The sequence below is a fragment of the Astyanax mexicanus genome, chromosome 4 (assembly GCF_023375975.1).
Source record: "Astyanax mexicanus isolate ESR-SI-001 chromosome 4, AstMex3_surface, whole genome shotgun sequence".
Classification (NCBI taxonomy): Eukaryota; Metazoa; Chordata; class Actinopteri; order Characiformes; family Acestrorhamphidae; genus Astyanax; species Astyanax mexicanus.
Window position 1 is genome coordinate 25,405,711 of NC_064411.1, and position 23,298 is coordinate 25,429,008.

The following is a 23,298-nucleotide window of genomic DNA, read 5'->3' on the forward strand; positions in this document are numbered from 1 at the left end:
AGTGAGAATAATCTGTTGAAATTCTTAAACAGCAGAATGTCTACTATATTAAGTTACAGTTATTTAGTTTGTGTACTAAACATAAATATAAATCCTTATAACTGACAGGAATAAATATAACTAATAATAATTTATAGTTACTGTGCAGATTTTTAAGTATATTTAATTTTTATAGTTGATTGCTGAAGGCTTTGGGTGGTTTATTTTTATCTGGTAAAGATGTGGCTTTTTTCCGCTGCCAAGATAGAAACACACCAGAAATGTACCTGAACACACATCATTTCCAGACCACCACGCCCATCGGCGGTAATATATTCCAAAAGTCCATTGCTATTTTAAGGACCTGTGCAATATGTAAAAATAGACTGTTGAGATGGCAACGCGCCACACTACATGCCTTGCGCGGGGTGTGCGATAGGGCCCATTGTCTGTATGCGCGAAGTAAAAAAAAGTTTATTCAGCAGCTAAAGCAACCTGCAGTAACGGGGTGTCGGAAATGGTAACGTGTTATAGTTACAGTCAGAGTAATTAGTTAGATTACTGGCTACTGAAAAAAGTAACGGCGTTAGTAACGCGTTTATTTTCAACGCCATTACTCCCATCACTGTGTATGGTAGATAGCAGATTAGGTTGAGAAAACATTAATAAACAGTGGCTATTGTTCTTGAGCTGAAGTTCTTCTGTTTCACTCATGAGGTGCTCAAAGCTTCATGTTTTAGCACTGTTCTCATGCAGACTGAAGTTACCAAATAAGGGAAATGAGGGACTGCAGGAGCATGTGGGGCAGGTTCCCACACGAACAGGTGGCTTCAGGGGTTTTTATGGCTGTTTGAAATGTTCCTGGTTTCTCCGTCTTTTGAACATTTGAGCACAGCTTGAATAGGCACTGGCCTGTACCGGGTTGATCCTGGCTGAAAAAAGCAAACTCTGCACGAAAACATGAAAGTGTAAATGAAGCATGGCCGCTAATGTTTAATAATGTCTTACTGTAAAATGTTTTGTTTTAGTGTCCAACCATATTTATTTATGAATCTGTTCTGTTATACCCTGTTAAGTCTGTTATACGTTTTCTATGTAACCCATTTTTAATGTCCTGGCGGAAGGAAGGAGGTGGTCACTTAGGATTTTACGATACATGGCTTCATCCATTTTCCCACTGATGCAGTGAAGTAGTTCTGTACCCTTAGCAGAGAAACACCCCCAAAACATAATGTTCCCACCTCCATGCTTGACAGTGTGGATGGTGTTCTTTGGGTCATCGTCAGCATTTCTCTTCCTCCAAACACGGTGAGTTGAGTTAATGCTAAAGAACTTAATTTTTGTCTCATCTGACCAAAGCACTGTTTCCCAATCACTCTCAGAATCATCCAGGTTTTCACTGGCAAACTTCAGACGAATCTGCACATGTACCTTCTTGAGCAGGGGGACCATGTGCGCACTGCAGGATTTTAATCCACTGATTAAATCATCTATTTAATCATCTATTTAATATTAATAAATACAAGAAAAATAGCAACACATGAATTCAGATTACAAATGGAAACTGTATACACCTGGTCGCTTCATTTAGTATCAGGATTATATCTAGATTAAGACCAAACCACATAAAAATACAAGCGTAAAGAAACAACTCTCATTTAAAATAGGTACAAATCTGATCACTCAAACCTCTTCAGGAGATGATCTGAGTCTAATTTAAAACAGATATAATCCAGATAGTAGTCACAAGACATAACCAGGCATAACAGGGTCACAGTAGCATCATGCACATTCAGTTACGACAACCATAGTCCAGTTGGTCAAACTGAAGCTCACGTACACAGACACTTCACTCTCTACTTACAGATCGAACAGCTCATCTTCACTCCTCAGTGATATTTTTTTTTTGCTCGTTACTAAATGAATCAAACTGATTTGAAAACATTCGTTCACATCTTCGATCACACAACTTTGATCTACTTCTATTGAACCCACTGAACATGTACAGCAGATAAACCAGGACAGCAGAACACAGATCAGTAGGGATGCACCTACGATTTGGCAAACAAAAAAAAGACCAAACATGTAAAAAACTACAAAATAAAAAAAAAAAAAAAACCTTTTTTTTATTTCAAAAAATCTAATTCATACCGAATAATGAATGAATGAATTAATTAATTATTTAGTAGTCATATTGCAGCGTTTCCTCTAATGTTTTTTAAAGCAGTGACAAATACCAGATTTAGGTTCATTTTTACTCTCTACTTGCAAACTAAAGCATTCAGAATCACTAATGCATGCTATAGCAGTCTGCTCAGTTTACTCCTTTACACAAATGTACTGTTTTTAGCTAAATAAGATTAGCTAGCTACATGTGACTAGAACACGTCATAAAATAGCACAGATAATGCTTTGTTGGTGTGTCTGTAAGGATTTTACAAATACATATTATTTAATTGTGTTCTTTAAAATAAAAAAAAATTGTTAAAAAAAAACAGAACAAAACAGATTAAGTTTAAAATAGGCTATTTACATTATTAAATTATTAATAAAGTTGCAAAATGAATAAAATGTGTTCGGTATTTTGTATTCAGCCTTTTTTTTGTTCAGTTCTGTATTCGGTCACATTTTTTTTTCCGGTGCATCCCCACAGATCACAAAAGTACAAATGTAGAGTTAGCTCTTTTCTGAGACCAGCAGTGATTAGCTTCAGTCTCTGAGGCCAGTTATTGTGCTTGTGTTTCTGAGCAGGTGAGGAAGATGATGGTCAGCCTTGGTGTGAACATGAGGTAGAAGGCATCTTTAATCCAAACCACGAGAAGCACCGGTTCAGTTATTGGCTGAAACAGGTCCATTTCCAGTTCTTGTTGTTTGACCCTCAGCCTGCTGATTGGAGCGTGGCCTCCCGAGGCAGAATATCTCACTGGAATGATCTGATCAGTCTGATAGAGCAGTGGTTCCCAACCTTTTTCTTCAGGGACCCATATTTTTACCATTGTAAGCTTTGGGGACCCAACATAAACCCCCCCCCCAAATGTAAAAGATGTAAGTGTATACTTGGGTTGGGGTTGGGGGGGGGGGTTAGAAATGACAAATAAAAACTGACATTTACTATAGATGAATAAAATAAACACGTAAAAAAGGAAAAATTGATACATAAAACATAAGGAATTTTTATCTTATGAAGAAAAAAAATAATTAGATCAATAAAATAATACAACTATTTAAAATGAATAAAAAATAATTAATATAAAATAAAAACAAACAAAAAAAAAGAATAATATCAGTTTCAGTTTCAGTTTCAAATCAGTAAAACAGCTCACCAAAACCTCAACCTGTCCAAATATTGGACAATAATTGATTAACTTTACAGGCCCTCACTCATTTTCATTTAACTAAACTGAGTTTTATATTCTTATATTATTATATTCAGCCTCGCGCTGAATTCAGCTCCGCGCTGCCGGAGAGAGCGCCCGCGCGCGCGCCAGAGAGAGAGAGAGACAGAGAGAGCGCAGCGCAGCGCGGTGCTTACCCTAGACTATATATAGTATTAAAATTAAACCCCTTAAAATCAAGAGGGCTTCGCGACCCATCGTGGATCTTTGGCGACCCATAGGTTGGGTCGCGACCCATAGGTTGGGAACCACTGTGATAGAGGATAAAATCACAAAAATCAGAAAAACAATCTGACTCTACTCCACAGGTGTGGCATCACTGTACAGGCTCCAGTCTAACACACAGGTGGCGGAGCAGCCAACCAGCTTTCACCCCATCTCTGACTTCATCACAAGGCACTGGCAGAATCAAGACAGCTGGTTCTGACTGGCTGAGGAGGCAGAGGAGGAGGTGTCAGTCCTGACTGGTGCGCCTCTTCTCCAGCTTCTGTTTGAGCTCCTCTGTGAAGGCCGCTGATTGGAAGATAGAAAGGGGTCATTTTAATATGATTTATACCAGTGCTCTTTCCTGCTCCTGAAGATCTCCCACCCTGCACAGGATCAGGAGTGTGAGATTAGAGAGGTCTGCAGGCGGGTAGATTTCCAGAAGCAGGATTGAGCATGTAATATAATGAGGATGAATTAACAGGTGTGAACACAGTGCACCTCTCACATTTTTGTAAATATTTGTTATATTATCCTGTCCAAAAAACCCCAGGGAATTACCAGAATTTAAAGTGAAAATCATTTTTGCACCCAGCATGCTGGAGAGGTTTAGTTGTGCTAGCTCGCTTCAGTTCTAGTTCTGCATTTCTTTGGTTTAACAATGCATGATTAGGCAGATGAAGATTTTATATCTTCATGTCCACAGTAGCTCTTGTGTTTGCTCAAGTAACCAGTAAAATGTTTTACAGCCAGAAAACGGTCCAGGGACCTACCAGACCACCCTGTTTTTAGAATTAATATACAATGCCATGGAAAAGTATTTGCCCCTTTCAGCTTTTTTATCATATTTTAAATTTTCTGATTATCAAAAAAACTTTAAGATCAGACAAAGACAACCTGAGTAAATATTAAATGCACTTTTTAAAGGATTATTTTATGTATTAAAGGAAAAAGCAATCCAAACCACCCTGGTCTTATTAGAAAAAGTACCCATTAATTAACTGTGATTAACTACATTCTTTGGAAAGCTGAGTTTAGTTTTACTAACGACAATCTCCCAACTACAGCCAGATCTGATCATCTATCAGTCTGGAAAAAGTAATAAAGTAATTCCTAAAGCTTTGGGACTCTAGTGGACAACAGCTTGAGAGCTAATATTCACTAATTGAGAAAACATGGAACAATGGTGAAGCTTCCTAGGAGTGACCACCCTACTAAAATTACTCCAAAAGTAAGGTGTACTTGGGTTCTGCATCAGGACAATGATCCAAAGCAGACCAGCAAGTCCATCTTTGAATGGTTTTTTAAAAAATGAAGGTTTTATAGTGGTCTTTCATTTAAAAGCTGTTTTGTTTATTTACTCAGGTTATCTTTGTCTGATATTAAAATGTGTTTTTTAAGTCTGAAAAATGTCAATTTAAGAATTTGACAGCACTAATATAAATACATTTTGCCAATCTACATTTATCTAACATTAATTATTACTATATTTGTGTGTATATATTCCTTATTAAGAATAAAAGAAAAAGTGTGATTAACCACAATTATCATTCTATTTTTTATATTTCATGTATTTTCATTTTCATTTATTTTTTTCATTTATTTATATTTCATTTATTTCATTTATATTTCAAAAGCGTCTGCCAAATGTAATGTAATTTTATTTTATTTACACTGTGATGCTGAACACAACCTTCAGCAACGAATCTAAACCAAGCCGTGACAGACCTCCAACATGGTTACCATTGTGTTGATCAGCTCTATGGCTGAATAATGTAGTTCATATTCAAAACAATAAGAAATGAGGTGAGCAAAATAATATTTAAAAACATTTTTGTGTATATAAAAAAACTGTACACAATTCTCCTTACAAACATATTCATAGTGGCTGAGTGCCCTCTAGTGGTCTTACTGGCCACTGAATAAAAATCATAATAAATCCTCTCCTACAGTTTATTAATGTTCTAAAGTATTTTCCTTTCATCTGTTGGGTTCCTTATGTGTGTCTGTTCGGTTATATATATTATTAATTGTGTTGTAGCTGGATGGTACAGTGCAGGGGAAGAACACTCACTCTGTTTCAGTGGTGACGGGGACAGTACCAGTCGTCTCAATGGGCTGGATGGGGAGCCTGGTGGGCTTAATGATCTGGTGGAGGGGCTGGGAGATTTAGTCTGTGACCTCAATGTCCATCTTTCCGGCCCTGCTAAAGACAGAGTACACACACACAGCATTATTCAACAGAGAAATTAGTACATACTGTTAAGAAATAGTAAATATTAATATTTATTGTATTCTTTCAGCTGATCATACATAATGACATTTAATCCAAAAACCTGATTATGATTAAGAGAATGAAGTGTAATGTGAGTGATCTTTTTTGTGCTGACCCGAGTGTCTGAAACTAGTGAGTTGTTTCTGGATATTCAAAACTGAACTGTGTATGTGGGTGAGTGTGCAAAGGACAGTTAGGCTGACACCTCAAAACTGAATGTTCAGTCTGTAGTATGTAATGCAGAAGTTGGCGCCTAAGCAGCAGAGATGAGGACAGAGAACAGGTAGAAAACAGTAGTAATCAATAACTGTTTTAACTCAATCAGTTAGAACCAGTTGCTGAGGAACCGCTTAACTGACCTTTGCACAGGATGTATGGGTGGGGTTTTGGGGATATAAGGTCTTGCAACAGTAAGGATCACTGAACTTCTTCTACTGAAACTCTGTGTGAGTGGAAGGGGTTCCCAGAGCTCTGTTGTAATAAATGGCTAATTTGCTGAATATCTAAGTATCCTGTCTCTCTATCAACTCTACTTTGGGCTTCCATCTAAAGAAACCAGGGGAACGCACTGGAGCAGTTGAGGGTAGTGCGGATTTCCCAACAATTTGGAGGCACCGCTGGGATGGAGGTTTGGAGTTAAAGAGAATTCAGACCTCAGAGACGATCCTGTGAACCACTAGTCCAGCTGCAGCAATAAAATCAGGTAAGCAGAGCCTGTTTAATCGAAATCTGCAGATTGGTCTGAGTTAAATTTTGGACACAGTGGTCTCATTTGATTGCCTCCATCTAAAACAATAGAGTAACTGGATCTGGGCACATTGTAAATATCTAAGTGTGAATTTAAATTAGATTAAAAGTAGTAGAAACTTTCTTTCTTGTAGGGTAAGGAGATTTTCCTTCTGCTGTAAAGTTGCACATTTAGACCAAAACAGCCAATTACACAGCTCTACTACTTATATTAGTTATAATGTTCTGTATTGATCGCACTTAAAATTCTTTCATTTTCCCCAAAATTCTCAGTGCTTCTTATAATCCATTGCTCCTTATGTATAAATTCTACCAGTCAGGTATTAAGGAGCAGTAAAGTCACTCTGCTGAAGTACAGCTTTATACAGGAGTTTCAGTTTAGTTTTCCAGCACCGAGACTGGAGCAGTATTAGCATTAGCCACTAACCACGCTAAGCGCTAGCTCTTTTACTGTTTAGAGATGAGTATTATCGGCCAGCAGCCTGCTGCTAACCCTGTCTAGCACTGCTGGAGCAGCATTAGCATTATCCGCTAACCGCAGCGCTAGCTCCTTTACTGTTCAGAGTCAAGTATGTCAGGAGTGTAGCCTGAGCTTTTACAGTGTTAAGACAAGCTACATGGGACAAATCGTTAGCTCAGTGTAGTGCTATCGGGCAGCATTAGCCGCTAACTGCTAATGCTGCTGCACCCAGTCTACTCACTGTAAATAAACAGGAGAGAAATCTGTGTAAATTAACATCTGGCACTCATTTCTACGGAGCCCCTAAAGGGACGTGGTGTATTTTTTTTTTTTACATAGAGGAGAATGTATGGGGAATGTATTAGGTAACGTTAGCTATGTTAGCTAATGGTAACTACTTTATTTCAGTGGGGAATGTATTAGCTAACGTTAGCTAGGTTAGCTAATATTAACTACTTTATTTCAGTGGGGAATGTATTAGCTAACGTTAGCTAGGTTAGCTAATATTAACTACTTTATTTCAGTGGGGAATGTATTAGCTAATGTTAGCTAGTTTAGCTAATGGTAACTACTTTTTTTTCAGTGGGAAATGTTAACTAACGTTAGCCAGCTTACTCTTATTAGATGTGCACAGAAAAAGCTTTTGGGCAGGCACACACACACACACACACACACACACACACACACACACACACACATACAAACACAAAACACAGCGGCTACTTTAACCCAAGCCTACCATATATTGTACAGAGAGCAATGAAAGCCTTAAAGCTAAGCTAACTTAGCTAGCATTAGGTTAGCAAGCTAGATCTTTGTAAAAGAAGCCTAAATTTGATCACACATGGCAGTAGGGTTGCCACCTGTCCCGGTTTTCCCAGGACTGTCCTTCTTTTTAATATTCGGTCCCGGAAAAAAAAATCTCAATGAATGTCCCGGTTTTCACTAGGTTAGTTTAACTGAGTATTTAGGCTTTTTCTGCCTGCATTAAATCTGTCTTTTTTTTTCTCGCTGACTTGCACCATTGTGCCTCATTGATCTGAACTGGATCTGATCTGACTCCTCCCATAAGTCCAAGGGGATAGGGTTAGGATTCGAGCCCCGATGTGCTTCAGACCAATGAAAACACGACGTAGGAAGAGTTGGATCAGATCTAGCCCCACCCCCTGGACGTGTGGTTCTGCAGCTACGGCCATCTCAGTACAGGCGGCTGTTACGGGCAGTGAATCAGTGGCATTGCTATAGCGTCGTTTGAGGAGTTTAAGGAATACAGCGGTTGAGATGGGCGGCGAAACGGAGGAGGACGACGAGTCTGTGCCTAGTGAGTCTGATAAGCCAGTCAAAAAGAAAATGAAACGTTCATGTTATTTCAATAATGACTGGATGAAAAATGAAAAGTATGTCGCATGGCTAAAGCCAACCCATGAGGATCCATTTTCAGCCACCTGCACCATGTGCTCAGCTAAAATTGTGATTAAACATGAGGGCAAAACTGCATTGGATGACCATGCTAAAACCAAAAAACATTTAAATCGAATGCAAACCACTCGACAAACCAGAGGAATTTCATCATTTATGATCAAGAAAGACTCTGAGGAGGACAAAATTGCTGTTGCCGAACTAACCTCTACTTATCACGGTGTGCGACATGGCCACAACTACCTGTCCACTGACTGTGGGAACAAGGTCAGTGCGAAAATATTCAGTGATTCTAATATTGCAACCAAGATGTCATGTGGCAGAACTAAGAGCGAGGCCTTAGTTGAGAATGTGTTAGCACCATTTAGTCAGGAGAGACTAGCAGCAGAGTTGCAGAAAGTGCACTATTTTGCAGTGTGTTCTGATGCTTCCAATTCTGGCCACACAAAGCTGTTCCCATACACAGTCCAGTACTTCTGTGCATCTGAGGGTGTGAAATGTGGATTGCTAGATTTTTATGAAGACCCAGATGAATCCAGTGAAGCTATATTTAAACAGATAGTCTCCATCACTGAAAACAGTGGACTTTCAGTCAACCAGATTAGTGCATATGGTGCAGATAATGCATCAGTTAATTATGGTCGGCACAACTCGGTTTTTCAGAAACTCAGAGAAGTTAATCCACACATTTTGAAGGGCAACTGCAAGTGTCACATGATAAATAATGCTGTAAAAACAGCGAATCGCGTCTTTAGTTCTTCAGGATGTGACGTAGAAGCCTTCGTGCTGAAGGTGTATAGTGAATTTAGCTGTTCTGCTAAAAAGGTAGAAGTACTTAAGGAGTTTTGCGAATTCACTTCTACAAAATACAGGGAGATTCTGAGGCATGTCCCCACACGTTGGCTGTCTTTGCTGCCTGCAATCCAGAGAATTTTAGAGTGCTGGCCAGCCTTGAAGTCTTATTTTCTATCCCTTGGAAAGGATGACTGTCCGAGCATTGTCTGGACATTTGTGGGCGGTGCTTCTGACACAGAACATGTGGACCATACTATGGCTGAATGCATCCTGGCATTTATGCACAATGTGATGCAGGAATTTGATTCCTCTATCAGGAAGCTAGAGAGTGACAGTGCTACTGTCATAGACGTTTACTCAGTGATGAACCGATTGCGCAACCAGCTGAACGCAAGGCGCACCGACAGATTCTATGGAAGTAAAGCAAAACAAATAACAAGAAGTCTCTCACCCCAGCAACAAGATCACTTCAGAAGCCTGGTAGACAGATTCTTTGAGAAAGCAGTACTGTATATCGAGGATAAATTTGACTTCAATGACCAGCTTCTTGCACATGCTGGCTGCCTTAGCCTTGATGAGGGTCAGTCACTCCAGTGGTCTCAGCTGAATCATTTACTGGACAAACTAGCCCTGGATGTTGATGAAGACAAGCTGTATGGTGATGTGGTCATCCTGAATGAAGTATCAGGCACCATTCCAAAAGACCTTACCCTTGACAAGAAGTGGGCCTATTTTTTCAGCAAGGCTACTGAATCCACTGAGCTGATGAAAGTAGTTGCTTTTGTTTTTTCTATACCAGTCAGCAATGCCTACACAGAGCGAGTGTTCAGTCACATGGAGGATATTTGGTCAGACAAAAGAAACAGACTGTCGGTTTCAATGTCTGAGCTTCAAGTCCGTCTGAATTTTAACTTGTCATGCACCGAGTTTAAGTCATTCATTGAAGAACAGAGAAAGCTGGTAGCTGCAGCAAAGGGAAATGCCAAATATAAATGGAAAACTAGGTAAGGAAAGGCCTATGATGTGTGTTTCAGGTTTTTTATTTTCAGTTCAATCTCTAAAGATTATACACAGTCTATAGAGTCTATAGAGTTGGTATAAATGTGGTGATGTCAAATCTGATGTGTTCTCCCTCCTTCACCTTTTAGCCAAGAGGGTGCAAAAGCAAGCACAAGCAAATCTCACTCCAGTACTTAGATAAGCAGGTAAGCAGAAGTTCCTTCTTATACTTAATAAGCAATATTCATTGCTTTGAACAACCCTACTTCTCAAAGCCGTCTCTGATTATGTTACATCAACCGTATATTTTTGGGCAGCTGCCAGTATGACAGTGTCCTTGTTTTTTGTCAGACATAGGTGGCAACCCTACATGGCAGCTAAATAAATATGATTTTGATAACTGGATGGAGTGTGTGTGTGTTTGTGTGTGTGTGTGTGTGTGTGTGTGCGTGTGTATGTGTGTGTGCCCAAAAGCTTTTTCTGTGCACATCTAATAAGAGTTAGCTGTCTATCGTTAGCTAAAACATTCCCCACTGAAATAAAGTAGTTACCATTAGCTAACCTAGCTAACGTTAGCTAATACATTTCACAATGAAATATAGATAACATTAGCTAACCTAGCTAGTTAATCACATTACACTGTGGAACATATGCCAGTTTAAACTATAGCTTGCTAGCTAGCATTATCTGGTGCTCACGACTTAGTAAGTGGTGCTCACAACTTAGTAAGTGGTGCTCACGACTTAGTAAGTGGTGCTCACGACTTAGTAAGTGGTGCTCACGACTTTCTACGTAAAAAAAAATAAAATACACCACGTCCCTTTAGGGACTCTGTACATTTCACTTTAAAAACAAAATGTTTTTTTTTTTTTTAAAGAATTACAGTTTTGTTTAATTAGTTTAGCCTAGCTTTACAGAGACCTGGAAAACATGGCGACACCCTTGTTCCTGCGCCTTATAATCCTGTGCGCCTTATAGTGTGAAAATACGGTACAATGTACTGTACCTTTAGGAGGCAGTGCGGGTCCTCTAGAGAACATGCTGGTAGGAGCGCAGTGTAGAGTTCTCTCTCCGTTCTCATCATTAGACGAAATATAGGCTGTAGAAGAAACAAGGAATTACAAAACAGACAGAACTCAGTCACTGAATACAGTATGTACCATCAGTTAACCACTACCATACAAATAAATATAACATAAAAGTGCACCTTCTGCTGTGAATGTATAGAGAGTGGACCATACAGATTACATTCTTCCTAAGAGTATGTGTCCATCCAAAATATGGGTACACCTAGGTTTTCAAAATGGATTAAGACATACAGTACCAGTCAAAAATTTGGTAACACATTTCATTCAGTGTTTTTATTTTTAAATGTAAACAATCTACATTGTAAATAAATACTGAAGTCATTTAGACTATGAAGTAATCATATAGTAACTGTGAAGCATTTAGGTGCTCTTATCTGGGGAGCTGTTAACTGGCAGTTTCTTAGGCAGTTTTTTAGCAATCTCTAGGCGAGCAGTCAACTGTGCACCATGCAGCTTGATTTATAGTGTGCAAGTGTGTCTTTGCAATCGTAATGATGGGAAAAGTACACAGTGCACAGCTGGAAAGACCCAAAAGCCATGTAATAATTCTCTCAATTAATCATGGGTGTGTTTTGGGTATAATGTGCATTAAAATCAATCACAATGTCACTTGTCGTTCCCTTTTTGAGCCAGGTACGCTCTGATTTTGGTGGATTGCTATTTTAACAGCGCAGCTGCCTGAACGTGTCCAGCACTTCTTAGCAGAGGACGCTGACCTGCTCGTTCACGCTATGAAGAAGCAAACACTAACAAAAGTAATATAACAATGACCTATATTTTGTGTTGATTTATGGTCCTTAATTTGTTTTTTTTTCTTAACCTGCAACAGAAAAACAGAGAACCTGTTTTCCTACTTTACATGATAAAAATATTATTGAATCAATTATTGCAGATTATGCCTTGAGAAAAAGCTTACAAATGTACAGTTATTTGGAGCTTGCCATGGCGAATGCCAGCTAAAATCAGACAACTTAATAAAAAAAAGATTTATTGGTGTTTTTAGCCTTTGACGCTACTTTTTGTGTTTCCATTATGTCTATATAATGTTTATGCTTATTTTTTTATTAAGAAAGATTATATAAAACATATATCATCATAACAGAGAAACACACAAAAAAAAAAAAAAAAAAAAAAAAAAAAAAAAAAAAAAAAGCAACCCACCCTGCTTTTTCATCCCATGCTGCCACCTATATACCTCATAAAACACAACAAAAAAGGACACATCATTTAATGTTTAAAAAAGAGAAAGGATCTAATTTCATCAATTGTGGATATCACCTTAAATAACTCTATTCAGTATCTCTTCAGTTTAGGACATACAGCAAAGCTGTGTGTGTAGGAGAAACATCTGGAAAAATCTAATGAAGTCTCATTCTTAAATAATGTAAGCGATGCAAAACTGGATGAGACAGTGCCGAGCATTTACGAAACAAGAATTCTAGACTCTAATTCTAGATTCTGCCCACAAAGATTTTTATCATCTAGACATGAATTATCCTAAACAGAGACATGTTTTGTAACATAATCCCTAACTTGTAGGTATCTAAAAACTTAGAGCTAGGTAGCCCATATCTATCATGCAACTGCTGAAAGGAAGCCAAGGATCTGTGTATGAAAATATCCCCAATCTGTTGGATACCCTAATCCACCCAAGTCTTAATGTTTCATCTAACCTTGATGAAGCAAAGAATGGGTTATTTGCAATAGGTGTGACAAAAGACAGCCTCAGTCAGTAGTGCACCTGTTTTTTCCATTGCGTGTAAGACAGCAATAAGAATAGCGACACACCTTGCTCAGGGTGTACGATAGGGCACTTGTTCTTTCTTTCCTGAGAAGGTCCTAATGAGGGCCAGTTTCATCATAAAAATCTTAAAATGTTTTGATTGACTTTCAAAAAGTATTTTTTACTGTACTTACTTAAGTAGTTCTCAATATAAACTAAAACAATACTCAAATAGGGCTATTCACTGTATACCTCAGTGCTAAAGTGTGTTGCTTTTTGTTTTTTGGAACTTATATCAGGGCTGAAATGCAGGAATGGACGTATATTTATAAATGAGGCAACACTGTACTCTTCATTGTCAGTAATAAAATCTCAAATTTACAGTGCTGCAATGTACAGTTGCAAGAAAAGTATGTGAACCCATTGGGATTACTTGGCTTTCTGCATAAATTGGTCATTAAATGTGTTCTGATCTTCATCTTAGTCACAACAATAGACAAACACAGTCTACTTAAACTAAAGCTGGAAAGGGCTACAAAAATGTCTCTAAAAGCCTTGATGTTCATGTGCCCACAGTAAGATAGGCGCTCTACAAATGAAGCAAGTTCAGCACTGTTGCTACTCTGCCTAGGCGTGGTCATCCTGTAAAGATGACTGCAGGAGCACAGTGCAGAATGATCAATAAGGTGAGGAAGAATCCTAGATTGAAAAAATTAATTCCCAAGTTTACCAAGAGATTTTGCAGGACAATTTAAGACCATCTGTCCACCAACTGAAGCGCAACAGAGGAAGGATGACGCAACAGGATAACAATCTGTTTATCTATAAGGCGCACTATCAATGAACATCTATTTTCTGGTCTATTTTTATACACAGGGCACACCAGATTATGAGGTCCATTATGCAACACTTGTCAGGAACAGGGGTGTTGATGTTTTCCTTCTAATTCAGCAGGTCTCGCTGCTGGATGGTAAGACCTGTAAAGCTAAGCTAAGTAAACAAATTATTTAAAAAAATACATTTAAAGTTAAACGAGTGCTGGATGTTAATCTACATAGATTTCTCTCCTGAAAACTGTTTATTTGGGTGAGTAAAATGCTTCCGTTTTAGATTTTTACTAATGCTAGTCACGGTTAGGGGCTAATCCCACGTACCTTGTTTAAACACGGTAAACATGCAGATTACAGTTCAATATACTCACCTCTGAACTGCAAAAAAGCTAGCGCAGTTAGCGGGTAATGCTAATGCAGGCTACAGGCCGATAATGCTCACCTTTGAACGGCAAATAAGCTAGCACTTTTTGGTGTGGACTGTTTTCACAGTTGAGCAACATTTGCTCACTAGAAGCGCAACACAGAATCCACAGAGAGACAACAAAAAGCCACTTACTAGTGGGCCTGCAGAGAGCATTTTGCTTCATCTTTTATTATTATTATTATGCTGCATGTTTGTATTATTTATTGATTAATTTATTGAAATAATTAATTTTATTTACAAATTAAATCCAGATCTTTTGCAGTATGCGTGTGTATGTGTGTGTGTGTGAAAATGTTTGTACACCTTCTGTAAATGCGTGTGTCTGTATTGGTCAAACTTACTGATATTCTCTTCGTACGGCTCCTCCAGCAGAAAGGGCTGAAGAGTGCCTGCAGTCTTCTCCACCAGAGCATTGATCACATCATGCAGGGTCGGACACGGTATCTGTTCATCGAGAGAGAGAGAGATTGAATAAGAGATAAGACAGAGACAAAGTAAGGAAAAAAGTGAGAGAGAGAAAAAAGTCAGACAGAAAAAAGTGAAAAAGATTGAGAGATAGTGATAGAGGTAGTAATACAAAGTGAGAGAGAGAGAATAAGAGGAGAGGGAGAGAAAATGAGAGAGAGTGATAGTAAGAGAGTGTAAGTATGAGAGGGAGAAAGTGAAAGAGTGAGAGAGAAAGAGACATTGAGAAAGAGAGAGAGAACAAGTAAATGAGAATGACAGTAAGAGAGAGAGAGAGAGAGAGACCTTTGACTTTTAACGACATTTATTATAACCACTTTGTGTTATAATTTCTTAAAAGTTAGTTTTAGGCCATCTCAGCCATTAAAATCCTCATTTTAAAAACAGAGGATCATAACAGCATATGGTTAAAAAAAATAAAAAGAAATAAATAACAGTAAATCATTCCTTGTAGTATATTAAAACTGAGGTGCAAAACAGAGCTCATCATCTACAACTGAGCACACAGCCTCACCACAACACCACACTGCCGTAAAAGTTATAAGATCCAACATACATTTGTAATAATTAAAATTAATTAAAATTCTGGATCTCACAAATCTAGAAAGGATTGTTACTGCGTCGGTGTCAGCTGCTTGAGCCACTTTGTTCCTGCGACTAATGTAGACCGCCAACTTAGCCTGACCAAGAATAAATTGATCAGCTGACACCTGAATCTCTCTCTCCGCACATATTTAAAACCCAGGATAAAAATCTGAGGTGTAAAAACCACATTAAGAGCCTAAAACCTTAAAAAGGGGACGTAGCCTAAAACAGTGTATAAAAGCGTGAAACACCGTTTCCCTCTGAAAACAAAAGGAACAACCTTGAGTGACATCAGGATTTAAAATGGAAATAAAAGAATTCACAGAAACAATACCGTGTAAAATCCTCCACTGCAGGTCAGCCACTCTCTTAGTTAACGGTGGTTTATACAGCGCTCTCCATTCTGGGTGAACCTCATCACTGAGACCCAGAGCATCACGCCACTGTGTGTCTGCTCTGGTCTCCAGTCTCTTTCTATTAAAAACTTTCACACAGGTCCTGTACAGTCTTTTTTCAGACACCGAGCTGAGGTCCATGTCCGGCTCCTCTGTACTGTCCAGGAGCGGTCCCTGACAGCCCTGATAATCCGGGGTGATAATGACCCTGGGAAAGGGGTCATCTCCATTAGGGCCGAGTACTCCTGTGCCATAGTCCATCAGCAGAACACGCTCCTGAGAGGACAGCGCTGATCTCCAGCGCTGCAGGATCTGGGCCTTGACTCGGAAGGACCTCACCCTCAGACGCACTGCCAGGTTCTCCACTCTGTCCAACCTGGGCACTGCAACCTCCACCAGCTGACAGACATTCATGGAGACCAGCATCCTGACCAGAGAGGGGGAGGTCCGGCTCGTCACATCTAGTCGTGTCCCATAGACCAGAGGTTCTTCCAGGAGCCAGTGCAATGAGGCATCACCCAGTCTGGACAGGTTAAAAAAGTTCCAAGTTCTAAAAAGTGCACGATTAAAAAAAGGAAATCCATTAAAATCCAGTGCTTTGGCGTCCATTAAAAACAAAGATCTGTCCAGTCCCATTCCGCCCACAGTCTCTAAAATCCTGCACGCCACTGCTCTCCATACCAAGCCCTGTGGGCCGGTGAGCAGTCTCTGGACGCTTTTCATATTCACTATCTCCCAAGTACACTCCCAGATATTTAAAACCACCCGTCCTCCATGACAACCCAGGCAGTGCTGGTCCCCCACCAGGCCATTCACCCACTAAAACAGCAGTGCTTTTCATCCAGTTCACTTAAGCAGATGATAAAATTCTAAGATCATTTAAAACATCCACTAAAACATCAATGTAACTCTGTGAGGTTATCAGGACAGTCAGATCATCCGCATAAGCAGAAAGGCGTAGGTGTGTGCTATAATTCGGGATGATAAATCCGGAGAGCCTCTGCCGCAGCTGGCAGAGCAGAGGCTCAATAGACAAGCTGTATAACATTCCCGAAAGAGCACAACCCTGCCTGATACCTCTGTGAACATTAAAAGGAGCGCATAAACCACCGTTAACTTTCAGTACACTTTCTATTTCACTGTACAAAACTTTGATCATAGCTATGAAACCAGGGTTGAACCCGGTCAAAAGCCTTTTCTGGTCCAAAAAATACGAGACCAGTCTTTAGACCCAATAGTCTGGAGACGGCCAAAACATCCTGAATCAAATGAACGTTATCAAAAATAGACCTGCCAGGCACACAATACGTCTGGTCAAGGGGAACCACCTGCTCCTTCCCCAGTCTCGAGGCTAACGCTTTTGAGAGTATCTTGCAGTCTGTGCACAGCAATGACACAGGGCGCCAGTTCTTCAGCCACGTAAGATCCTTTTTTTGGCAGTAGGGTCAGGACAGCTCTCCTGCAGCTCAGGGGGAGCTTCCCATCCTGCACGCTTTGCTGAAGCACCTCCAGCACGTCCTGACCCAACACTGACCAAAACGCCTTGTGGAACTCCATCGGGAGGCAATCAATGCCCGGAGCCCGGCCGTTCTCATTGCCCTGGAGAGGGCTTCATACAGCTCCTCCACAGTGAGCTCAGCGTCCAGTGCCCTGGCAGACTGCCGCGTGATTTGTGTCTGCAGGGGGAAGAACCTCTCCTCTACACCCTGTGCATTGGCCCGCTCACTCTCATACAGCTTTGAGAAAAAGCTGACTGTCTGCTGGCGAATTGCAGAAGGCTCAGATACGAGATCCCCTCATTCAGTTAGCACAGCATGCATAAGCCTTTTCTGTCCATTTTTACGCTCGAGACCAAAGAAGAACTTTGAAGGAGCATCCATCTCCGTTACATTACGGAAACGAGAACGGACCAGCGCCCCCTGTGCTGTAATGCCTTGCAGATCAGCTAACGCAGCCTTTTTTCTTTTAAGAGCTGTAATACGCCTTGATTTCCTGTGGGTTCTGCATAATCTTGAAGCTCCACGATCTCAATCTCCAGAGCTTTCAGAGATCTGATAATGTCTCTAGTGACATTGACAGTGTACTGCTGACAAAACACTTTAATGTATACTTTTGCTATGTCCCACCAACTCTGTAATGAATTAAAAGATGCTTTCTGTGACTTTAAAACATCCCAAAAAAGGTAAAAGACTCTTAAAAAAAGTAATATTAAACCTCAGAGTGCATATTGGCATTTTAATACCTCACTTTTAGATGATGCTAATTTTAAAAAGTACATTGCCAACAGGATGTACTACAACAATGCGTAAAAACAGATAAATGATGCTTAAAACCATAAAATCGATCAAGTATATTGCTTTTGTTGGCCATTTAAATTTCTCCATACATCACACAGATCATGAGTCTCCATGAGCTCACACAGCTGCCTGCGGGATGCAGTTTGTGGCTCCAGGTGGTTCCTGTCCAGGCTATCAGCTGTACAGTTAAAATCCCCACCCAAGACTAAAAAAATCAGTAACATCACAGTCAGAGAGTACAGAGCTGAGCCTGTCTAAAAACAACATCCTCTCCACTTCTAGAGTGGGAGTATACACACAAATAAAAACAAAGGTCTCATTCTCAAAACAGGCTTTTACTTTTAGCAGCCTCCCAGGTAAAATCTCATCTACTGTGTATGAGTAGGGGATAAAACTGGACACAAATAAAATACCAACTCCACTGCTGACAGAGGAATAATTACTTAAAATGGCCAAGCCATCCCACTCTTTAGCCAATTCTATATTCATCATCACTGTGTGTCTCTTGGATAAAAAAAAAAACATCAGCACGCTTTTGTTTGGCCAACTCATAAAACATTGCTCTTTTTAAAGGGTCTGATGCACCATTCAGGTTTAAAATAGCAATCTTAATGTCACCCATTAAAATGATAAAGTAGCATAAAACAGTGATGGCAAGGGCCAGCCTAAAAACTTTAAAAACAGCATCATTACAAGCTTTGCAGGCTGGTCAATATCTTGTTCAATCTGTACACTTCTGTAGTGGTAAAAGCCTTCTCTCTTTTTTAAAGTTTTACATCATGATGAACTGGTCTGTGTCAGTAAAATGATCCTCCACCCGGACACCTCTCTGCCCTTTAGACTCTCTCAGGAACTTCTTAATATCAATAGCAGTATACACAACAGGAATTCTCTCATCCTGAGAGCACACAGACCACCCAGAGTCAGATACAGGGCCATCCTTTTCACCTTCATCATCACCCTCACTCCCCTTCACCTCCTCATCTATACCACTGACCTCAGTCTTTGCCTGCTTTTTCCCTTTTAGTTGGCACTTTAAAAACAGGTTCATCTACCATGTCTACATCATTTAAAATCACAGCTTCAGCAGAGGCAGGTTTATCGCCTTCACTCACCTCTGCTGTCTACCCCCCAGTGCCCCCCGCCGCACTGCACGCCTCCTCCACGGGCGACTCCTTTACAGCTGGAGGAGGTGATGAAGGTGCCTCCGCGGCGCGTGCAGCTCCCCCGGTCTCCTCCGCTTCAGCCTCGGACCCGCTCACCTCACCCTGTTCTGACCCCGGGGCAGTCAGCGCATCTCTCGCGCGCAAGACCCGGCCGCTCGCGCTCAGCAGCCGCGGGAACATCTGAGCTCGCGTTAGCCTTCTCCAGGCAGGCTTGCACCAGATGACCCGCTTGTCCACACCAAAAGCATTTTATATCGGTGTCAGTGGACACGTACACGGTGTAATCAAACTCGTCCACTTTTAGTTTGATCCTCCCCATCCTTCAGGTTCATTAAAACCATCCTCCTAAAGGACACAAGGTGCTTTAAAAGAGGCGATTTGAGTCCGAGACTAAGCCTTTTCACAGATGAGACCACCTTGCCGTAGCGAGAAAGCTCACGCAGAAGTAGCTAGTCTTTGATGAACGGGGGGACATTCGACAGTATCACCTTTCTCGCAGGGGTACTGAGGGGCAACACCGGGAAGAGCTGACCGTTTATAATTACCCCTTTGCTGATCAGGTCGTTTGCTCTTTCCACGGTGTTTAAAAAAAGAACCATGGAGTTTTTCATGCGGGACACTGACAGCACGTTTTCATATCCCACACTTTCTCCGACAGCAGCTTTCTGTGCTCGCCTTACAAGCGAACTTTACTCCATTCTGCCTGGAGAGCTGCTCCGAGCCACCGCACTCCAGGCCATGCACAGGCCACTCACACACACAGCCACACCCGTGCTCTGCCGCGCGCACACACACCACACAGCTACACCACACACACACACAGATAAACTCATGCAAACCGAAAACTAAAGTAAACAACAACAGAAAAGTTTGGCAAAACGCCAACCGCTCTCACACATACACACACACACTCTCCGTTCCCTCTAGCACTCTCGCTCACGCATGCGCAGAGACAGAAAAAGAGAGAGAGAGAGAGAGAGGGAGAGAGACAGTGAGAGAGAGACAGTAAGAGAGAGAGATTTTTTTGATTTTTAAAAAATAACATTTATTTAACAAATACAAAAAGTACAATCAATAGAAAACAAACATGTACAAATCACCATGTACATCATTCAGCTCCAAGGCGTACTAAGAACCAACTCCCCCTCCTCCAAAATACACAGGAATCCCTTGTAACACCATTCAAGCTCAAATACCTGAATATTGTTCATGGCTTTGTAAAACCCGAACTCAAAAACAATCCTGGATTTCACATAAGCTTTGAACAAAGGCAACACCTCCTGACCAGACCTATTTTCTATTTTGTTTCGCCTGGAGTTGTAAACTGCCAATTTGGCTTGACCAAGCAAAAATTTCAACAATTGCCCAGCCCCAAAAATAAAATTACAAGAGTTAAAACTCACCCCACACTCTGAAAATAAAGAGCAAAGTGTGTCAAAAAGAGAAGCAAGTCTTGAGCATTCTAAGAAACAGTGAAAAACTCTCTCTAACTCCACAAAAAACACAAGAGTCACTGGGTTAATAGCAGCAACAAAAGCATTGACTGCTATAATCCCGTGTAGAATTCTCCATTGGAGATCACCAGTCCTTTTTGTCAGAGGTGGCTTATACAGCACCCTCCAAATCGTCCGTCTGTCCATCCCCACCCCCAACTTGTCTCTCCACACCGTGACAAGGCCGACCACTCAAAACTGTTTTATTAAAGACCTTAACAAAACCCTTATACAAAACCTGGCCTGTCACAGAGTGGAGATCCAAGTCTTGCAGTGCAGAAAGTTCCAACAAGGGTCCAGATACAGTGTCCAGATTTGGAGTGAGAGCAGTTTTTGGAAAAGGATCTTCTGTGTTGGGCACTATACTGCCTTCGGCGTATCCCTGCAACAAACACAGTTCATCACAAGAAAGCCTGTTCAGTCACAGAGCAAGGATAGCCTCTGTGTGACGCAAGGACCGCTGCCCTAACAAAGAAGCCACAGCCTGAACATCGTCCAAACCTGGTCCAGACACATCCACCAAGTTCTGCAGGGTCACAGTCTTGGATGCACACAGCCTCTGAGTAAGGCCCGGTACTCCACAACTTGACACATCAAGGCGAGCCCCTTTAATCAAGGGCTCTTCTAGCAACCAGTGCAGCGATGTATTGTCTATCAACCAGCGGCTTTTAACCCAGGTTTTAAAAAGTCCACAGTAAAAAGAAGGTAATCCGCTAAGATCCAGTTGTTTAGAATCCATGAAAAACAAAGCATTGTCTAGTCCCAGTCCACCAGCCTGGTGCAATATGGTGCAGTTCATACCTCTCCACACTAAGTCTGCAGAGCCTGTGAGGAACATCTGCAGAAACTGCAGGAGAAAAGTTGCCAGTCTACTTACAAGGTTCACCAATCCATGACCTCCTTCCTCCCTGGGTAGAAAAAGCACACCCTGTGGGACCCAATGAAGTTTGTCCCAGAAAAAGTTTACCAGGATCACTTGTAGTCGAGCCAACAGTCCAGCAGGAGGATCCACACATGCTAATCTGTGCCAAAATACTGATGCAGCCAAATTATTGGCTACAAGCACTCTCCCTCTGAATGACATTTGGCTGTGTATCCATTTCCACCTTGTTAGCCGTCCAGTCATTTTCTCCACTGCACCATCTCAGTTCTTTTGCATAGCTGCTTCATCACCAAGAAAAAACCCAATATACTTTATCTCTCTTTGTTTCCAAACCAAATTAGCAGGTAAAATAGGTAGCTCCCTTTGCCACTGCCCCACTGCAACAGCCTCGCTCTTGCCCCAATTCACCCTTGCAGCTGAAATAGTCCCAAAATCTCTGATAATGGCAACCAGCTAATCAATGTCAGCCTGTCCCCTTACAATTGCCATAACACTGTCTGCGTAAGCTGACAACTGATGGAAAATGAGACCATCCTGTCCTAATACCACACCCTCAATCTCGGAGCGGAGCTTGTTCAGAAGTGGCTCAATGGCAATGGAGTACAACATTCCAGACAATGCACAACCTTGACGTATACCCCGACATGCCTTAAAAGGAGCACTTAGCCCACCATTAATTTTTAAAACACTCTGTGCTATGGTACAGTACTCTAATCATGCCCGTAAAAATGGGCCCAAAACCCAATGTTGAAAGTGTTTGTCATAAATATTGGTGTTCTACTCGATCAAAAGCTTTCTCATGGTCAACAGAAATGAGACCAAAGTCAAGCTCTTGAGTTTTAGAAATCTCCAACACATCTCTAATCAACCAAATGTTATCTCTTATTGACCTGCCAGGCACACAGTAGGTCTGGTCCCGATGAATAATTTGCCACATCACCTGTCTTAATCTAGTTGCCAATGCCTTGGAGAAGATTTTCAAGTCAGTACACAGGAGACTTACTGGCTGCCAGTTCTTAATATCCTGTAGATCGCCCTTCTTCGGTAGCAGGGTAAGAACAGCCCTCCTGCAGCTTAGGGGCAAAAGACCCTCAGCCAGACTCTTATTGAGGACAGCTAGCAGATCAACACCCAGCTCTGTCCAAAAGGTCTTATAAAACTCCACCGGGATGCCGTCGATACCTGGGGCAGTTCCACCCTTCATGCCCTGCAAAGCAGCATGAAGCTCCTGCAAGCCCAGCGGCTCTTCCAGTTTGCCACTAGAGCTCTCAGAGACCTTTTGCAAGCCTGCATAAAACCCATCAGCCAGTTCTTCATCGCCCGCTTACGGATCTCTGTTGGCTCTGTTAACTCCTGTCCATCCTCAGAGCGCAGAGAATGAATAAAACGACTCTGACCGTTTTTCCTCTCCAGGCAAAAGAAAAACTTAGATGGGGCATCCATCTGAGTCAGGCTCTGAAACCGTGACCGCACCAGAGCCCCCTGTGCCCTGATGCCCAAAAGATCGCCAAGAGCGGCAGATTTTGACTTTAAATTTTTGGCATGACCTTGGTCTCCATTTGAGTCCACCAATCTCTGTAATTCTAGAATTTCACTTTTTAGATTTTTCATAGCCCGAGTAATGTTTCGTGAAACATTGAAAGTGTACTGCTGACAAAGCTGTTTAATTTCCA

At 41.1% G+C, this 23,298-nt stretch overlaps 1 protein-coding gene across 2 annotated transcripts in view; it reads right to left on the reverse strand.

Moving 5' to 3' along the window:
* Positions 1 to 1,472: 1,472 nt before the first annotated feature.
* stap2a (signal transducing adaptor family member 2a) overlaps positions 1,473 to 23,298 on the reverse strand; it is a 38,124-nt gene continuing 16,298 nt past the window's right edge. Inside the window, exons 8-11 of one of the 2 annotated variants that reach the window (XM_022663649.2) lie at positions 14,683 to 14,785; positions 11,280 to 11,372; positions 5,653 to 5,784; positions 1,473 to 3,887 (exon numbers count right to left, since the gene is read on the reverse strand). In XM_022663649.2, the coding sequence (XP_022519370.1) occupies positions 3,829 to 3,887; positions 5,653 to 5,784; positions 11,280 to 11,372; positions 14,683 to 14,785 (387 nt within the window). In that variant the 3' untranslated portion in view covers positions 1,473 to 3,828. The remainder of the gene's footprint in view (positions 3,888 to 5,652; positions 5,785 to 11,279; positions 11,373 to 14,682; positions 14,786 to 23,298) is intronic. The other variant, XM_022663650.2, reaches the window with a different exon arrangement.